The 21,365-nt window shown below is 42.9% G+C and overlaps 1 protein-coding gene across 2 annotated transcripts in view; it reads right to left on the reverse strand.

Annotated features, from left to right (window-relative positions):
- The window catches only part of LOC131889338 (uncharacterized), a 68,962-nt gene that overhangs the window by 33,836 nt on the left and 13,761 nt on the right, over positions 1 to 21,365 (reverse strand). Inside the window, exons 1-3 of one of the 2 annotated variants that reach the window (XM_059238425.1) lie at positions 20,425 to 20,546; positions 12,093 to 12,741; positions 2,902 to 3,227 (exon numbers count right to left, since the gene is read on the reverse strand). In XM_059238425.1, the coding sequence (XP_059094408.1) occupies positions 2,902 to 3,227; positions 12,093 to 12,534 (768 nt within the window). In that variant the 5' untranslated portion in view covers positions 12,535 to 12,741; positions 20,425 to 20,546. Of the gene's footprint in view, positions 1 to 2,901; positions 3,228 to 12,092; positions 12,742 to 20,424; positions 20,547 to 21,365 lie in introns of those variants that run through there. The other variant, XM_059238424.1, reaches the window with a different exon arrangement.

A 21,365-nucleotide genomic window follows, 5' to 3' on the forward strand; every position in this document is an offset into this window, starting at 1 on the left:
CTACCAAACACCAACCACACTACAACGCGAACCAAAGACCAAGCAACCGTGAACGCTATATACTGGTTTTCCACTGTCAAAAGGGGTGAGCTTTTGATGGATGGGCAAACGATATCAGAAGAGCTATCCGCGAGGACGAGGTGTTTTTGCTACCCTTAAGATTGACACCATTGATATGCCCAGAGCGTGCTCCTTCATTTCACTCTTACGCACAAGGTAGTGCGCACAGCACCCTGGACGGCGCATTTCGCCAATGATACCTTGGTCCCATTTGATATTCGAGCTCTGAATGGTTGGAGCAATATCATTCGCGAGACGGACCAGGATGGTGCACAAAAAGGTCTACATTTCAATCGTCCGTTCTTTCATTCCGTTTTGAAAAAGGACAACCATTTGAATATAGAGAGCCTCATCAGTATGCCGAATGTCACTCAAAAGTGTGTCAATCACGAGGCACATGCGATCATTCTTGGTCTCTTACAGCGGGGATCTTCAAGGAACCATAATCGATCCTTGGGCACATTGCATATAAACAACCCCACGAAGCAAACGAAACAAGCCAAACCAATGACGTTAAGTTCAATCTTGAAGTCATGCCAAATAATGATCACTGATGTACCGTCGAGTGAGTGCCATTTGGTGCTCAAAATGAATCCATCTTGGTGATTCAGAATGGCACGTGGGGCGAGAGCTTGGATATGCTCAAGTTGTGCCTTTTGCCATCAGACGGCGAATCCATCTCAAGTCGAACTAAAAATCCTTTTGTGAAACCACTCGAGAGACTTCATATCTCAATGAACTCATTCTTTTTCTCGCCATCACACAAATACCACTCGTGGATGATGATGATGATCATCATCAGGAGATCTTACTCGAGGAGATGAAATGAGAAGGCCTATGAATAAAAAGTTCTCGATTGAGATTGCTCGAGAGCGAGAATTCACACTTCACGATCTGATCAGACATGTGCCTAGACAAATATCTCGAAATGGACCAATGAAAACAAGAATAAATAAAAAAACATCTACGTGGGAGGCAAAGATCCTCCTCCTTTAAATGTCAGAATGTTGCACAGGGGGCAAATAGAAAATTGGAGTTTTATCAAATTTTCAATTCATTCAGCATTATTCAGCATGTATCTGGTCCAGAAGTAGGTACAAAGCAATTTCAAGATATCATCTTTTTTTACAATGGCTGGCTACTGCACGGTGAGACTCGAAACAATTGAGATATTCATCAAGTTCATGGTGCTCGATTTCGCCCAGGAAGAAAGAGCAACGGAAGGATGGATGGGTGGATGGAATGATGGGATGGCAAAGGAATTGGTTCATAGTTGAATCTCTAACGAAATCAATACGTCTGGCTGGGATGAATGCTTCATGCTATTCGTCCATGGCTTAACACTAGAAAGGCCAAGCTCCACCATGACTGATGAGGAAAGTGAATCTATCCACTCATAGCCAATGCTCATGCAAACCTATTCCTTTTGAGTGGCCTGTTTGAAAAATAAATTTGTTTTTCCAGGCCTCCTTGGGCCCGTCTCGTCCAACAAATTGACAAGACGAGGCATACCAAAATGAAATTGAAGAAATATGACATGACTCCCTGTCCAAACCTAATTTAATTACGAAGAACATGTGGGCTGAACTTTGCCAAGCCCACCATTACCAACCATTCCAATCTTTCTCAAACGAGCATGCACATGGCATGTCCAGAGTGTTGGTCTCCTAGACTTTGACCTCCTCCGCCTCCTCCTCTTTCTCCTTTTCCATTTCCATTTCCGCTCTAATTTCCAAGAGAAGAAGGAGGATTATCATCCAGAAAACGTTGAATTCCAAAGGTAACCAACAATAGTTCAAGTAATGTGACGCACTTAGTGCGTAAGTACTTGTATGAATTTCCGAGCAAGTGACTTTTCTTGCTTCCTTTGTTAGCTGTAATGGGGTCCAATTGTGTGCAGATTGCACTCACTCTCGATTTCTTAAGAGAATCTGGTTGAACTGACCAAAACTTCATACTCGACGGTCTCTTTTTCAATTCGGCGTGATTGATTATAGCCTCATTTGAGGCTTAAAAATTCGACTCTGAAGTCATGAACACAGTTCCCGAAGGACTCAAATGGACAATTGGACCCCTATTGTTGCTTTGAAACAAGAAATGGCCTATCTCCTCCTCAACTGTTCTTTCTGTTTGGGACGGTTCTGGCAGCAATTTGATCCTTAAAGCCCTGAAAAGTCCAATAATTGTCTCAAATATTGCCGAAGAGCTCTGTGTGTCTGTGTGCTCTTTCTTTGGCGTTTTCAAAGAGGTGCACGGTTAAAATCGATCGGATCGACCGTGACTATTTGGAGTTGGGATTTTTTTCGGAAGTAGGTTTGTTTTGATGGGCATTGGATCGAAATTGTTGCCTTTGTCATTGATTACTTGTTCCCCGTGGGCACTCTTGATTAGAGGTTTTGAAAAGAATTAAGTTTCACTTCACAATAACAGAGCTCCTAGTGCTAGGAACGGCAAGTGTGTACTTGGTTATTGAGGTGGTTCAAGTCAAAGGAGCCGTGGCAATGGTGTTGGTTGTAGTGGTGCTTGTACGTAGAGTGGGTATTGGTGATACAAGTAGTGAAGCCAGAGCCATTATTTGAACATAATCTCTGCCAATGTGGTATAAAGTTAAGATTGTAGTGGGGGAAGGGCAAAGCTAAAATGGACTACGTCTAACTACATACAATCATTAATTTTGAGGCAAGTCTCCTTTCATTTCCTCCAGAGCTTCAGCCGAAAAACGGGAAGCAAGTTGGGTCTTATCAAACTTAGAAAACCCTTAGCGCCACAGCTAATCAGCCGCTTACAGTACGTACTTTATAACACGAAGAGATGTAAACATGTACTTAGATGAACTCTTACCCTATCAGAGAGGATGGTCTCGATTTGGGCCCGCTGCAAAGAGGACTTGTCGGCCACTCGGGTGATGTGATCCCGGAGAAAGGTCATGCAAGCAGCGCGTTCCCCTTCACGGGCGTAGAAGACCTCCATCCTTGAGAGTCGTTTGGATCGCTCAGGCTCACTGGGATTCGCTGGCAAAGAGGCACTACCACTGGTGACCTTGGGACCCACTCGCTCAAGGTCGTCGGGGACACTCTCGATAGCTTCAGGGTCCGTCACGGACGCAGAAACTTGAGAAGACAAGGATTGGAGATTCTCCCTTGAGCGGTGATCATTCTTCTTGAATCCTAGCAAAACAACAGACAAACTTCACTCAAGCACGTTATTACACTACATGAGGGGTGGTTGGGCTCAGAGGAACTTTCCTATCTGAAGTTTGTCATAAATAAGAGCAAGTCATAAATAGGAACATAAATAGGGCTCTGCGAGTCTAGAGAAAACGCGTTGTTGACGCTATTTCCATTCTGTCTTGACTGTTCGTTATTCAGGCCTAATCATGGTATTGGCGACGGCGTCTTCGAGAGCGCAGCCCGCGTGACCAAAGTGTCAAACGGGGAGTGACCGCGCAAACGCCGGTTGGTCTGACCTTTTCATTCTGTCAGCGAACTAAGGATAGCTACTCGATTGATACACTGACAAGCAAGATGCATGTGAGCTATCAAGCACCAGTACCAGCACCAGCAGCAATAGCACGGACAGCGGACCGGGATTTGGCGTCAGTCGTGAGGGCTGAAAGTTCCAATGATAAAAGGAGATTGACGCACTCGACGACTTCCAGGGCTGGTGAACTTGGGGGCAACCAAAAATCTCCTTTGACGGCATTTCTTTCGGCTGCACCATCATTACGAATACTCGCGTTTTGCTTGAAACCAGACGAGCTGTATCAGTGACTCAAAACCAATGCTACCGGGTTATCTCGCCACCACCAGAAAAGCCCGTTCGACTGGTTGACGCATGTTAAATAAACCACCTCCACTGACGGAATTGTGCGTCAACCAGAGCCTGACGATGGTCCTCCTATCAATGGCGATTGCTGTCGAACGCAGTGCTGCTTCAATCAAGGGTTCGTCGATATTTAGAGATCATGTTCAAGGGCTGTCTCTTCCGACTTCAACACTCAGGACACAGACTGTCTGCTCTATCTAGAGAGGGTATTATAAAATCGCCAAACCTGGCGGTATTACGCAAGCTTGAATGTGAACAAACGCGGATGCAACAAGCCGTTACTGATAGAACATTCTAGGTACAAATTTTATCATTTGCTTGTTCATCCAATAACTTTGGAGAGCAACTGTCAAAGTGGGAGGCTGCATGCAAAGTATGAAAACGGAAAGCCCGTTTGTGTGTCATTCATCTATTCGAACGAACCCACAACGTCTTGAATGACTAAGGCTTGTTTATACCTCATATTAAGTGCAATCTCAAAGACTCACTCCCAATTTCTAGAAGCTACTAGAAACAGTGATGATCTTGAAGAAATACATTCTGCTAGTGGTTTTTATTTCGGAAATAAAATCCGAGAGGCCCCCTTTGGTGGGCAAATTAGAGCCTCATCAAACGAAAATATTATTGGTCGTTGTAGATCGAGGCTGGATTTGAAAAGTCCAAAGCCTCAGCATGATTCCGAGTACTTGGTGCAAGACACACGTGACTGCTTGATTCCTAGTTAGGTACAAAAATAGCCTTCAAATACCGAAACAGGACCATAAATAGGTTGCAAGAATATTAAGTACCGTCCAAGACGACTATCTTCACGAGCTTCCATTCCTGGTCTAAGAGGATCAGATTTCTAAGGCATTCGTTTCACTTGATCAATTAAAAGAAAAGAACACTCCGCGTCAAGATCAGCCGTTAGAACATCCCATTACCTGGGTGGATCATAGATAATTACATATCTTTAGTTTGCATTGGGGTTGGATTTTGTCTGTCAAAATAGGCAATGGCAACCCTGTTATTCAAGCAGGCAACAATGTCCACACCGCCTGATGAGCTGTTGGCTGCATCGTTGATGGTTGGGTGAGCAGCATCGCCACCAATGTCAGAGGGGTCCAAGTGTGCGGATGGAAGAATGTGATGCTCTTTTTTTGCCTCCGAATCAGCATGAGAGCAATAATTATATCTCAACGGCCTTCTCACAACCAAGTTGGCATTCCCAACTAAGGAACCAGAGTCTTATTACTTTCCAAAAGTGCTACGAACTCAGTGGTCATGGTGAGCATTGAGAGTACAAATTCATCCAAACCTTGGCGTATTTCTTCACAAGTTGCTAGGGTTCGAATACTCACATGGTTCCGGCGATCACTCAATAGGAACTGGAATTACTGATCAATCTTTTTGCCTCGCCAAAATTCCGAGTGTGAATCCGAAGTTCCGCCCATATGCACAAGTTGAGCCCTTTACCCATGAAAGCGAGCCCTCAAGAAGTGACTGCAGTGCGTCTATCTGTCTGGTCTATCGTAGTACAGCAATACTGCACATGCGTACGTAGGACAGCAATCAGATTTAGAAGGGAATCTAATTTGAAGTGAGGCCTTACCGGATGCGAATCTCATTCCCCGTGAAACTGCCTTTAAATTCCAGGAGGTCAAGCTGTAATCAATTTCTTTCACCTGTGAGCCGTTGTCTCGTGCAAAAAGTGCGAAAACCATTTCAGAACCAGAATACCCTGTGCATTAAGGGCATCTCTCTTAGTCTCCTGGGCTAGGGTCTTGTCTACGATTAATAATAATCCCTATCCGGCTTCAGAGAAGCTTCGGAACCTAGAATTAAAAAAGGATTCGTTCCTTTTTGGTTGTAGAAACTCCCTTCGCAAGCTTGTCTCGTCTCATGCGCATCCGTTAAGATCCATGAATAGACCGAAACGGAGCCGGCATTTTGAGTTTTAAGGGAAAAATGCCAACAATGTGGAAATGAACTTGGTCCGACATTTGTGTCGGTGGGTGCACGAGCCCAATCAAAAATCGATCAGATCCTGCTTTGAATGTAGGAGCCAGGTAGAACGGAGGCTCTTGATTGCCGCTAGTGTGACAGACATTTCTCTCGATGCAATGAACATTGATAAAAAATCCCCTACCTTTTGAACGTCATGACTCTAATGCCATAAGTTGAACGTACCATCATTGGCCGTAGACTCTTTGTCCATGTTCATTGAAGCCTGGGATACATCTGCATTAGAGGGGCTTTGAAGTGAACAATGAGGATATTTGTTGTTATTCAGCTGGGCGCACGGCTATGATGAGGTTTTCCTGAATGTGGAGCCAATTTCTGAATTTCTGCTGGCGAGTGGTGATTTACCGCAATAATTTCTTCCACCAACCCCTTTAAGCTTGGCTAAGAAACCACGATCAAGATGACACGGATGATGATGATGATGAAAACCAGAAGGGGTGAAGGAAAGAATTTAGGATCTCCTTGAAGACTTCCCCACAATATCGGCCAATTGGCCACAAGACACGAGAAAAGATACTTTGAATAAGCGGGAATTGGAAATCAAGCCACTTGCTGCTCCTGCTTGAATGGCCCCACAGGCTTGCTGAACACCAGATTCCAATATTACAACACTCTATCTACCACTCTACCAAGGTAGGCAAGAAGGTGAAAGGGGAAGGGGGAAGGGATAGGGGGTTGGTTGGCTTCTGGTAAATGTGAAATCCGTGAAGAAGGATTAAATTGGTAAACGTGCATTACCAAACCAACTAATCCTGGGCGCGGAAGTCATTCCATCATTCAACGGCCTTTCATGGAAGATTTCAGGATTATTAGTCGAGGGATTATGAATCTCATTCTTGGATAGAAGAGCTACTACGGGCTGCTCTTTAGGGGGAACCAAGAGGGAATGATGACCCATGCATGAAAGGGACATAAGCATAAGCGTTTCAATCCGACGGAGCGAGCTTAGAAGCACCAACGAGGAGCGTGGTTCCCATTGATTATTAAATCACCCATTCAAACTGACCTCCACACACACACACACAGCAATTTCAAACGCCAGCCAACCAACGTTCATTCAGACTTCTCCCGTAATGCTCCCATAGGGAGTAAGCAAGTAGGTAGGTTGGAAAGAAAGAAAGATGGCTACCAACCAGCTACTTATGCCTGAGTCTCACACCTGATTCCTCCCGCACAATATCTCTTTCTCGTCGTGGGGAGTGTTAGTCATGCCTTTTCGCGCATTTCCACAACCAATCTCATTTGGAACGCTCACAGATGTTCAATATGGGCAGAACTAAATCATCACAAATGGGTGGTTATGTCTGAAACCACCTATAACATACGATAGAAGTCAATCCTTCGCCACTGGGATGAGACAAATTGTACGTAGAAGCTAGACAGACTATTTGCTCCGCCAATCCTGTGGTATGTTTTTGGTTGATGTCATCAAATGAAGATCAGTGAATGTGGATCTAAGGTGTGCGTCTGATTTCTGCAGTACACGACAACTGTAATCAAATCACTTAACTCGGGATGGATTTGGGGGAGTTGGAATTTAGTTGGAATCAATGTGCAAGGAACAGTAGGAATGGGATATTGGAAGGGAGGGACGAGAGTTTCGGATTGAATTTCATGGCCTCTCATTGACTACTATTACAACCGACCGACCGACCGAACAAACGAATGGAGACAGGATGAAATGAATGTGAACGTAAAGGTATTAACCACATTGATGGGCTTGCTTGACTTGTCGAAGCCACGAAATCTCCTCCATTCCTTCACCTTCCTACTTATTAGGATTCGTTTTCATCTTCCGTTGGATCAAGTTTGAAGCCCATAAAATCGTTCAGATCGAAGCTAATAGACATTCAAAATAAGCGGGTTTGTCTCGTGGTAAGGGAAAAAAAGAAGAAAAAAAAAGAAAATGGAAGGGTTGAAAAGAAACAGGGTGAGCCTGCCAAACCACATCATAAGCGTTTGTTCATTTATTTCTTGTACTCCTTAACCATAGATTGGAGAACATAAGATAGATGAATGGCCAACACAGTGTGTCGTGGTCCGGATGAAATGATGAAAATTTGTTTGTGGTTCCATGCAGCCCACGGTGAACCCAAGTTGATTTTAGCACTTGTGCGAAGCGAAAGTGATAAGCCAATATGTAAGATTTAAAGTTTCTCGCAACGAGTGTGGATGTTGCTCTTGATTTATTTGATCTACCCTATACTTGTATGGATTGCTAATTTCAAATTCCTAGATTGTTCCTCAATGTTGTTCGGCTAATTAATGGAGATTTAACCAATGTCAGAAAATCTTGCGTTATTAGATAGAATCTGTATAAAGAAAGGAACTCAAACTTCACTGTCTTTGATACTTGTCTTATCGGACAGTTGGACTCCCTGTGCATGAATTACGATTGTTTTGATCATTTAGTAAGAACCAGAACCGCAATATGGTTCTTTTGGTCCACCTATTCATCCGTTGGACAGTTCTTTGACTATGAGTGGCTTACGTCTCGAACCACCCGACCAATTTGTGAATCATTCGATCCAGGAACATAATTGATTGTGCGGTAAGGTGGAAATGCCATTGACAAACAACAAACTCGAGTGGTTCTTGGGATTCAACCAAAATGAGGGACGTGGAATCTGCATACAGATAGGTCAGCCAGCCATGGCGGTGGATTTGGACGGCATTGCTGATCTTACATAGATGCCTGATCCTCGCCCTTCATTGAGCCCATCTGTCAATGAGTGACAACGAGCTTATCATCACGAAATATGGACAGCTATGGGCTTGACCTTAAAAGGCAATTGAGTTTCAATCAACTTGAAATTCCTCGAGGCCCGAAAAAGGCAAAGTTGTGACCACCAATACTCATCTCCTTCAGGGACCAATTGCCATCCGTCAGACGGACGGCTTGTCGTTTACGATCGCCTGAGCTTAGCACAATTACACCGGCCTTAAGGTTGCTCACTCACACTTGGAATGAGGACTTGGTACGTACGTACAGAGCGTAGAGGATGGCCTCCGGAACAATGTCCCCCTCCTCTTACTTCTCCTGCCTACCACTCATTTGATCATGATTTCGGGTGCCTCCCTATGATTTTCCTTTCAAATTCAGGGCTGGCATGCAACTTTCAGCCACGGCAAGATCTACTTAACCCCTTCACCACAGAAATACTGCTGGATAGTTGGAAAATTCGCCGAGAACACACCTCAAGACCATCGGGGACGTGACCCAAACCGCACATGTACATACGTACAGTACCGAGGATAAGTGGCTTGTGAGCCCAAAAATCAGTTCACCCTAATTTCAATTACGGCCAATAATCATGGGGTCTGGCCATGGATTTTACCCTGCTTCGTTTGGCCAGTGAAATTGTCTTCTTTGAAATTTGCCATCATGTTCAAGGTGCATATACGTTCAATAGTTCAGTCTACATACACAGTAGAATACAGCAGAGTGCGTATGGGCCAGAATCCCTCCCAGATCGAATCAAGCTGAGCAAGACTCGTTTGGAAACCAAGACTATTGCTCTAAGTTGAAGAAGAAGTTACGCAGGAGTTCATGATCAAATCACGCACTAAAGGTGACGAACGGACGAACGTTGCAGGCTTCCTTATCGTATCGTTGGTTGTTTTCAGAATTCCCCACTCAAAAGTTACCTTTCAGATAAACTGGAAGCATAAGCGATTCCCCCCNCCCCCCCCAAGACAATATATCTGACTTTGAATAATCCAGACTTGGCCGGCCAAGAAGAGCAACAAGTGCTGATTCATGAGCTTGAGTGATGTCCTAGTGACAATTCGTGCCATTGTTGTAAAACGTATTCAATTACAGATTTGTTTGATCGTTCAGCCAGCGGGTCTTTGAGACAATGAAGCTCCCTCGTACGTACGTACAAATCCCACTTCAAATACCCTGGTAGTGGCTTTCATACTCCTTTTATAGTAATACATCCCATTGCAATTCAAAGATTTTTTTCGTTCGTCCAGCAAGGCCATCAAAGACAGAGAATGGACATTTGTTTTTTATGACTAAGTAGACACAATCTGACACCGAAGCTGTTTCCTTGTTTGCCTCATTTTATGTGATTTGGAATAATGACCGACAACACTCCGAGTTATGTGGAGTTTGTCGTCGAACTTGTTTCATGCTTGTCACTATGACTATTTGGCTCAGGATTTGTAGCCAAGTCAAAAAATAAAATGCTGGTTGTGGAACGTCATGCTTTAGTTCATGGTTTTTTATGACTGACACAGTTACTGACAAACTCTTGGAAAAAGGGCGCCAAAATTGAATTACGCAAAATAAGCCCCCACCGCCACCACAAATTTTACAGTGGTCCAGACCGAATCCACCAAAGCACCATTCAGAGGGGCATATTTACGTTCGGCTGAACTGATGCATGGTGATGGTGGTGGTGGTGGTGGTGATGATGCTGGTAGAGGAGGACGTTGATAATGGAGGCTTTAAAAATGGCTTCCGAGGTTCGTGTTGAAAAGAAATAACTCTTTCGGCGGCTATGGCTTCAAAATTCTTGAATCTAGACAATGGAAACCATGTTTGAACATGGCATTATGACATTCATCCTTTTGTTAGCTGTTGTTCCTGTATGAGTATACATAGTCGATTCGGTTCGATTCGTTGGCAGGGACAAAGTGGGAGGTAAGGTACAGAACGACAAAAGTGCTCTTAGAAATTTGGAATGACTAAGCGATGTGATCATTCACATTGGCTTGACAGTGGTCAATGCAAGACAGTTTTGATTCACTGACAGACGGCTTGTACGAGTGTACCTTGATAACCTTGCCAAAAAGCCAACGTTCAAGAATGCCACCACCCAACATGTCTTCAGACAATTGGCAAAATTCACCCTTGGAGGCAAATATAAAATATGATACTTTTTTCATTTTGTGTCATAAAACTCGCCTTTGTCCGCTTTATTGATGGCCTAATCTGGTTCCATGTTGTTTAACCAGGTCTACTCTGAGTTGAATTATTTTATGGACCCTTTTGGCACCACTGGATGCTCATACTGCTGCCACTACTATTTCTCAAGCTGCGTTTAACTTTGGCCGTACTTTATGCTTTGTCGTATATCCCTTCTCAAACAGTACAAAAAGTACCGATGAAATCCCACGCTCAACGCGCATCCCCGGTTTGGAGTGATCTAATTTGGCAAATCTGCGAAGAATGTCAATCACTCACTACCAACTGTTGGCAACCCTTTTTTTGGTTCCCACCAATCGAACTTTTGCAATTTCAAAGACGTGCCATAAACATGCGGATTGCCATTATCATGCCAATAAATGGCATCTCCCGTCATTTAGAAAGAAAGAGCCACAGGATCTTGGAGATCGTGGAGACGAGGTGCCAATCAAACCCATTGGTTAGCGAATAACAGACTTTTGCGGTCTGGCAACTAATTTTGGAGATAGGATCTAAATTGAGCCTTGTCTTTGCTGCCAGATTGCAGGATTTGCAATTGCAATTGTAAAAGGGGAGAGGGAAAATTGCCAACTCATCCCGGATTGTGGCGAGCATTTTGCATGACTTTGGTTTCCAACCAAAACTTCAGTGCGTGACGGATCGTTGAATATGGACCTTCAAAGGTTAAGGGAAGCAATGGGTAAAGAAGAAGAGACTTCAAGTGCACTGACAGTCATGATATCCGTCTGTGTATGGATTCAGCTAATTTGTGGGGTAGATTTTGGTGGAGATTTTTTTTCCCTGTCAATTACTGCAGGCTATCAGTTTTTTCCACTGATCTGACAAAGACTGTCGTGCTTGCATACTTTGATGCTTGATGGTTCGGTGCCAAGCCCTCTATTTTGGGATCACAGAGACGTGTTCAACATTGACAGGGTGGACCTCAAATTATAGTCATTCCTCGTTCAATTAACTTTGAGCCACTTCAAGCTTGGGCATTTAAATCAAGTTTGGCTCTCCAACCAAGGGTTGGAGGGCAGATTAGGTCATGAAAACCATTGCAGAAAAAGTGGACCCTCAGGAACTCGTTTCCTCCGAAGCGAAACCCATATTTCCTTTTAATGGCCCAAGAAAAGTTCTTTTTTACAACATTTGAAAACGGACGGCGGCATCCCAGTTGACCCTTGTCAAAGCCCATGGTAGCTATTCACCGACGGCTCGAAATGACTTCATCGCTCAGATGGTGATAAAACCCAGAGCAACCATTAGTTTAAACTGCATCGCTTACCCTTCTTGCTCCTTATCCCAAGAGGAGCTTGGTCAGGATCCGAGTCCTCACTTTTGTCGCTGGAATCACTTCGAGGAAGCTCGTCCGTGTCATTCTCAGAGTGATTGGACAGAAATCCACTCTCTCGGCTCTCTTGGGAGGTGCTCCAAGATCGCTCAGCAGACACCTCGGGCAAAGTCAGCACGGTATGACGATTCCTCTCCACCTTGTCTGGTTCACGGTTATCCAGGATGGGAGTCCGAGGTTCTTTCTGGCTCGGTTCATCGATGCCAGTTGGAGATGAAGAAACATCGGCGGCATTTCCATCTTCATTACCAATTTCAAGGATCTTCTCAAGATTAGCAGCTTGTTGGTCATGCGATCGTTGGTCAGTAGCGGCAGGCTGATATGGCTTATTAATGGGACTCATCTTTGTTTTTGTTTTTAACTCACTTTTCAACATAAGTGCTTTCAATTGGCACAAAAAATATATAAGTCTCTCTCGCGTTTTTTTTGGTCCCTCGTCTACGGGATAATCATTATGAACCGAAAATTTGAAACTGTTGCAATTGTATTTGAGGCTTCAATCTCTTTGGAGGAACTTTCGGCTGGCTGTTAAGAAGGGTTCGTCTTTGATTTGACCACGGCGTCGTTTGATCACACTGGAGTCCTAAAAAGATGAAAAAGAAACCGATATTTTTTTTCTTCTCCTTCAAATTGGGAGCTATATATTTAGGGGGCATATCATGTCCAAGGCAGGTTTGAAAGTATATCATTAGTATGACACGCACAAATTTCCTTTAAATTGTAGACGAGATGCACATTGGCCACGAAAACTAGATCACGCGCTCCGAAAATACTGTCCGTACGTACGTCGGTATGAATACGATCAATCGTTACCCTTTAATTCTGGATTTGCTCTGTGTTTCAACTCGGGATATCACATCCTCCTCTTCACGAGATCATTGGGAAACTGAGTAAAATCCTTGCCTTCAGCAAATTAGTTAACAGGAATCCGTCACAAAACACATAGACTACGTAACATATTGGAGAATACCCTTGTGTTCAAGAATGTGAGTCATCGAGGATCAGATGATTTCGAGCCCGGGGGAATACCTCCGTTATTGTGCCTGAAAGATGCCAATTCCTTTTGAAACAAGATACATCGTCCCCGTCACTCTCTCTCACTCTTGGAAGCTTTTGGACACTTTCTATGTAGTTAGTTTAATGCTCTAGGGGCTCCACTTTCCAGGCACAAAGAGAGAGATTGATGATGAATCTTCAGCCAGTTCACCAATGACCTCGGTCAAAGAGACGGGTTTTCCTTCACTTGAGTTCGTTTGAACATATGAAGATTAGAAGACAGAAAAAGATCTCCAAAGTCATGGAGGGTATAATACTCTACCGGTATGCTCAAAATTCGGTTGTGGCTGAGGTGGAAGTTATCCCTGCCCAGACCCTGCACCCAGGACCTGTTGCCCCCGGGGAATAGGGATTCCAAAACACTCTTTTCAAGCCGCATACCTAGTATTAGTCAAATGGAGCCATTCACAACGAGCACGGATAGTTATGTACGTTTTATGGGTGTCTGTCACTAACTCAATACACTCGTCTTTCATATATGTACTGTATACATCTGGAAACGAAATGTGGGAAGGCGAGTAGATTCGGGCTAGTTTTAATTGACCTTAATCTCCTTTTTTACTCCATGATGGTACCCTAAAACCAAATGACACCCTCATCAATTGAAGATACAGCTCTACGAGTTTGAAAGCGATACCTTCAGGGGCAAGTCAAGGAAAGGGAGCCTATGGGGAAACAACACGGAAAATTGCTCATTGAAAAACGTGTTGCATAACTGTTCAAGTTTTTGATGCTCCACCCACGTAAACCTGATATAACACCAAAATGAATTTTAGAAATATTTTTCCTGCTTAATTGATATCCCCCGTTTTGACGATGGCTCAGGGGTTTAGGAAGTTGTGATAAGCTTATCTGGATTCAATAGTGACGACTCCCTCTGAATCCATAATCTTGGAGATTACCTAACCGACAGTGATGGAGACTTCGAATCGAAGCATTAGGAGGCGTCGTCATGATGGTGGTGATGGTGGTGGTAGTAGTATTGTACCAAATAACAAGTTCGTGTGTTTACGGAAGCCCGTTCTAAACCCAGTTCCTTTAACTGACCCTGATTCCCTCAAAGATTTTAATCACCCCCCGCTCTGCCTCCTTGAAAACTGTACGCTTGTCATGTAGAGGTCTTGATCTACTGCAGTAAAGAGAGATGATATTGTATTCTCCCTTCACAAACTCCTGAGCAATCATTAGCCAAACTAATCATAATAATGTCATTGGCAAGAAGTCACATTAACTGTATAACAGTTTCCAAGAACTAAGGCCTTTAGTTCCTGAATTTCCTGATTTTTTTTGTTTCTGAACTTTATTAGTCTTTAATTGGAAAGAACTAAAACTGAAACCAACTTTTTTGAAATACTACTCCTCAAAAGTTCTAATCGACGAAACCAAAATGAACTCTTTAATTCCTTTGAAATAAGCATGTATATTCCAAATGGCTTCATTATCATATCTCTGCAGATCAAGTCCTCTAAATCTAGCCATCCTGCTATGTGGTAGTCGAAGGTGATGGAACTACACACACAGTCCCCAGAAACCCCAAGTTCTGCCTCAAACCAATTGAAAATGACCAGCAGGGCGAATGTCCCCAAAAACCTGTGTTTCTACCATCAAAATGATGATCATCGAACATATCAGATTTTTCCAAATGGTTGAACAGTTAGAATGTGCACCTTGGCAACCGCCTCAAATCACACCCAGATCTCGGTGGAAGGGCCACTCCAATTTGACCAAAGTCTGTGCTTTTCATCTATTATCAGCCATAATTGAGGGTGGGTTTTGACAATTTAGGCATAGAGTCGTCAACGTTGACGGTTGGACGAAGGCTTCAAGCTTCTGGTTTTATGAAGTTCCTTTGATTCAAGAGTGATGATGGTGATAAAAATGATGATGATGATGATGGTCAGGGACAGAGGTGTCACAATAACCAAATTCGTAAGATTTCGGACACATTGCATGTGGGAGTTGAAGCATTTTTAGTAGTGCATCTTCAAAGACTTCTGTCTGTGTTAGTAGTTTTGGTCAATCGGACCGCTCCAGAATGATCGACCCCAACTTTAAGATCAAGGGGCGACATTTTTCGAAGGATCGGCAGGAAAAGAGAACTCAGAATTAAGCTTCCGATAAGGAGATGCAGGTAATTACTGAAGAATGTCGGAATTCGATAGGATCTCTGCCCAAGGAGATATGTGTCAATGTGATATTACATGCTCTCCCATGGCGTTTACCTCGATGAACCATGAGATCCATTACCACTACCACTCACTACAAGAGACCCCGACTACCTGTCTGCCCCGGCTACAAAATTCAACATGGGAGTTAGTTAGATATGAGTAGAATTTTGAAGCCCTGGAATTTAAGAGTTTGTCAGAGCTGGAATGCCCAAGAAGACACTCCTAGCTAGCTAGCTAGCTAGCTAGCTCTCCTGACGAGTCCACAAAAACGATGATTTGATGGGCACTTGCCTCCATCTATCCATCCATCCTGGCCGGGCTAGATTCCCTCTCGCAACCGGAGATACACAAAAAAACGTACTCTTTCGTGAGTTCAAAATATCAAAGAGGTGGTAACTCTGAAATGGTTCCTGCTCCGACCACTCTTGGAGTTCTTCTCGCCATTCATCGTGATGACCATCATTCTGCCCGTGAATCATCATTCCGTGGAACTTAAAGTTTTCAATTTGAAATCGCTGACCAACTCAAGGAGATTGACTAGCGGTCGGACTAGTCCATAGAGATGGCTAGAAATGCTACAGGAATGAATAAGCATGGATATTTTAGTCGATCTTTTATTATCATCCCAACACTGGGTCACGCACTGCTCTTCTGTTTGTATAAATTTTTGCATACTTGGTCTCAAATGTCATAAATTTTCTATCAGATTCTTTGCTGGACCCCCGAATCTCTCGTAGGAACGTAGGGTACGAATCTTCCACATATCTACAACCTCCAGTGTACATATTTTACTCACCATGTATGTACGTAGAAATATACCTACCCGCGTAGAAATGTGCGATGAACTCGCTTCGACCCAACCAAAATGGAATGGATGGAGGTGAGTTGGGTCTGACCTTTTTCTCTCGACTTAGCGCTACTTATTCCATCATTAGTTTCATCTTATAAAGCGCAAGCGGGTTTGATACTAATTACCGGTGGTATTCGTAATACTATTGCACGCACCAGAAAGGAGAGCCTAGGCAAGGGATTCAAAGCACTGTGAAGTGGGAGGTCTTTTCTTGTTGACGCCATCTTGTTTTGATCAAAGTGCAAGTGGAGAGGGAAAAAAACAGACAGACATAGTGATACTCAGGTTTTGTAGTGTGCCAAATATATCGTACTCAAATCTGAGGTCTTGAAGGATTGTTAAATACACAGTTCACATACGTATGTGTGTACTGTATATGTAGAATAGGTGAGACTGAAGCGATCGGTAATTGGGTAATAAAGATATTGATGGCCAAGTCTTCGTCCGTCGGCCACGTGCTAATTTAAGCGAAAAAGTGCTTGAATGAAAGTAAGAAGTCGTTATAGTACGTGGTAAGGTGTCAATTTGTATTCAAAGGAAGGAGAACTGTTTTTGCTCTGTCAAACGTAATTGTGAAAGGGAGGCCAAATTGTCTGGACAAACGAACTCTCACAAAGGGCCCAGTGCCCCAAAAAACTCATAATTTATCTTGACCTTTTTTCAAACTGGACGGAAACCCTAGACATTCTAGAAAATTCAGTTGCTTAGATTATCACAGACACCATCAAACGCCCGCTCCCCCATCCAGACAAAAAATGTTCCGGTATTCATGCCAATCTAGCTCTGTGGTCAAAATTCTTCATTTGACTCCTCATTCAATGTGGTCGAAACTCAAACTGAGCCAAGCGAGTGAGTGGAAGGCTTCTTGCGATCCCATCCAGCAACGCCTCGTCTCGTTCATTCAATCATTGGGCAACAATTCCGACAAGACATGAGAGCTCTTGAGCAGGATTAGCGTTGGCATAGACAGACATTCAGACTATCAGATCAGAGAGTGTCAAAATAACAGGCTAAATTATGAGAAAGGCTCAAATTAAGATCCGACGAGATTACCAGACTATAATCGTACACTACAAGAGTGACGGCGGCCTCTCATGAACGGTGGGCAGGTCAACATTGGGAAAACAGCTGGTTTAGTAGTTCTATTAACGGCATAGCAGTAAAAGAGGTTGTTGAAATGGAGGGATGTAGAGTTGGCCATGCAAACTGGCTTTATCAGAATGTGGCTATAAAGATTGTGTAGACGAAGGGCCATTGCCAGCGACAGCAACTGACCCGTTTATGTGGATCAAGGAAGCCTTGGAGCTTGGAGCAAAACCGTCGTACGAAGTGTGAATACCATGCCATGGAATTAAGTTGTTCATGAGTCCCAAAATGTGACCCAAGGTCTTTTGATAATGTGCTACTGACCTCTTAATCGCCTAAGTTCTCAGTACTGCCAAGAATAATGAGTCGAAAAGGAGCAGGAAGACGCATCAAATTAATAAAAAGCTCCTCTATGTTTCTTGAATCAATATGCTGTATGTACATGGTGAAGTACATAGTGAAGTCCACTTGTATTTTTTAAAACGATTCCCAGTTTTTTTTTTGTACTGTAATGTTAAAGAACACCTTACAAAATGCCAGCTAACATAAACATACAATGAGTATTATAATAATAGTTGTACTCATATCTAATCCAAAAGAGGTCTAATGTACTAAATTAGCACTCAACTTTCAAAACCTTTTGCAGAGTGTGAACACATTAAATGAGAACACGATAGAATATAAAAGAGAAGGGAGCACACTTAAATACTGCAAGTATACTACCACTAGTACACTCTGTACTCTCAAAACATCTAGCCTTTTTTTCTCTCTCTCTCTTTTTTTCATTACTCGAGTGTCAATAATCGTGTTGTAACGAGGTGCCTGAGTAACCATTTTTCATTAGTCTTATCGAGAGATCTTCTCCTTCCCATGATCTTTTTTTCTTCTGTCGGACCTTGATTAGTCTGAAGATTCTCGGTATCTTTCCATTTAAATCCGAGACGTCTGGTTCGTCTCTTCAAGCGGATTTTGAAACACTAATTGCTAGGCGCCTTGATTTGCTATTTCGGAAATTACATTGTTACGATCATCTACAACGAAAGCGAAATTGATGGTCGGGCTCCTCCATCAATCGAATAGCGGTGAGATGGCCAAAGTCAAATGACGAGTTTATCCACAAACTACCACTCATTCACTCTAATATGGAGGGTATGTGGGAACTGGAAATGTCCGGGGCTCCTTTCTCGGTGACGATTCGGTACATTCGGTACCGCAGCAGTCAGGGGAAAATGCCAAGTGGAGGATGATCCATAATCCGATAAAGCCATTTGTTGACAGGGATTCAATTAGGGGATCAGAACAGTCCCGGATTGGAGCGTTGGCTGTGACGAATAGCTAGATGGCAGCTTTGATAGTCAGCATTTGCATTTTGAGGAGTGCAATTTCGTAGTAATAATGGAAGAAGAAACCTTTCAGGGTTTTAATTGGACACTTTGACAAAGCACGCCCTCTATTGTGGCCTGACATGCATTTCTGGAGGAGAGAACGGGATGAATACATGCGTGGTAGTCAATGCATTTGCCAACTGCATGATGAAGATCCAATGTGAAAAGATTGGCAAGCATTTGCGAATTCAATTGTATGTTGCATTCAGCGCCTTGAAGTATAATCGACGGCTTTTGTGACTTTTGAATAATCATTGAGAAAACGATCCGCAAGAGCTAATACAGGTAGGCGCATCAAATGAGTCGATGAACGTGACTAGTCTGGTCTACTCTTTAGTGTCTTTGAAGAAGACCTCTATTGCATGGCTACTCTCTACTGATTCATATCCCTCTTTGGAAACACTTTTTGAGACTAAGACATCAATACTTGCCGAATAAGGAAGATGTGTTTACCTAATTATATGAGTTCAATCTCGCTTTTTGAAAACTAAATTAATGACCTACAAAGCAGCACACAAAGGGTCTTCTTATTGATGAATATGTATAACCACAAGAAGTGGAAACAATGTTATAGATAGTTTAACGTTGCTCTTGGCAATGTTTTATATTTAAATGTGGAAAAAAAAACTTAAAATGACGTGATTGTCATTGTTAAATAACTAATTACAATTTCGAATTTGAATACACAAGTCTGCTTAGTGCATCGAAGTAATCACTCCTGTCAAAATCAGGTGACATCTTCTCAAGTGTGTGCACAATAAATAAGGTAGGTGTGACAGACTTGAGCTTGAGAAATTGGCTAATTGCCTTCACAAAGACAGCGAGAACAGGATACGAAACAAAACAAGTCCGACCTTGCACTAATCCAATTTTACAACATGACGAACGGGTACTTATTCTTTTGGGAGCTTGATGATCAGTACAAGACAAAAATCAACATCGTGTTTGCATCTTTGCTTATGCATTTTTTTCCGAACCTCTCTGCAAAAGTTGACGTATCAGTGCACAAGCCCATAAAAGTTGATGTAAAAACAAATTCCTGAATTCTTGCTGTCACTCACGACTGGTGCTTGAAAATTCATTAGGTTCGTGGACGAAGATTTTTTTGCACTTAACTTCATGATGTTTCCACCTCCTTCTACCATATTCCTTATTTCTATTATGAATCGAGAAGGTTAGACATCCTAGGATAATGTTCTTTTGGTTTACGTTCAATTATTGAGGACATCAACTCAACAGAATACCGTTTGAATTGCCAAAAGGGACCACGACCCGTATTTTGACACTTCCATAGAAGACTTTTTCTAGCTATCGTTCCTATTGGTCGGTAACATTAGCTGCATTGCCCGCTTTTCTCCAATTTTGAACGCCTGAAGAAGGGAAGAGGCAATGATCGACAAAGTGGCAATGGTGCAAATTAGCTTCCTAGAAGTTTTTGCTTGAATGAACTTCCCGTTGAAGCTGGAAAATCCCGGTTAGTAATTATTGTCCTGACGATCCGGGACTGGGCAGCTAAAAGGTGGTTTTGAGCTGCAATTGGCTCCCTAATTGCCAGCCATTCTATGTATTTTGTATGCATGGAAATACAACAAAAACCTTTGGGACATGATATGATTTGAGGATTAGCTTTTTGTGCAAGTTTTTCTCCCCTCACTCTTTTTACACTAGGACCAAGTAATCTGTTCTGTCATGGCTGAGTTCGCTTGAAAGGATTCACTCACAATATTATCTTCCAAGTCGTCTTGGGAGTCTGCTCCAATCGTGGCTCATTGCTTGCTGATGGTGAGGAGTGCTTTATCTCCGACTTCAACTTCCCAACTTATTCAAAAGAGATTATTTTTCACACCTCTTTGTACCAACTTTGGCCTTAGGTTGGTTGGTTGCTTGGTTGGTTTGTTGGTTGGTTGTACGATAGTCAACCAGCCAGGCTGGTGAGTTGTGTGCGAGTACCACTAAATGGTCTAGGGATAAAAGAAATTATAACCAAGGACATGATTGAACAAAGAGGATCTGCATTGTCATCACACGGACCATGAATCTTCCTTCAGGAACTGACCAGCCATTCCGCCAGTATTCGTAATAATACAGTATGTACGGTAAGTATTTACAATACCGACGATGCAATTAGACCCTAAAGTACGTACGTATACCAGAGAATTTCGCCATTTCTAAGGAGCGCTTACCTACTATATAGGTATTGTAGGTAATACACTCGTACGTAAACTCGTTCGGATGGCAAATTGACGAGGCAAATGGGAATGCCTTCGGAATGGGAACGAATTTCGGAGAAGGATTGGAATACCAGTCCATTGAATTCCACCAAAGTTGCGTTTCCTTCCAATCGTCAAACAATGTGGCATTAGCCAATCACCATAAATAACGTCTGGCAAACAAATGATCAGAGTCGCCAGAATGGGCCATATTAACCTCAATGCCAGCGTGGAAACGAATGCTCGTTTTTTACGATACTCTCTATCCATGCGTTCAAATTGCCGGTCTACTTGGCATTTGAAATTGTTTGTCTTCGTATAAAAATCCAAGCCTCTTGAAACTTTGAAGTTGGCCTCGCGAGAAAAATGGTCAGCAATGCATATACATGTAGTTTGTAATAGGAATTAAGAAATGAGACATGCAGTGTAAGGATTCGAGGCTGGGGCCAAAA

The sequence above is a fragment of the Tigriopus californicus genome, chromosome 10 (genome assembly GCF_007210705.1).
Source record: "Tigriopus californicus strain San Diego chromosome 10, Tcal_SD_v2.1, whole genome shotgun sequence".
Lineage (NCBI taxonomy): Eukaryota > Metazoa > Arthropoda > Copepoda > Harpacticoida > Harpacticidae > Tigriopus > Tigriopus californicus.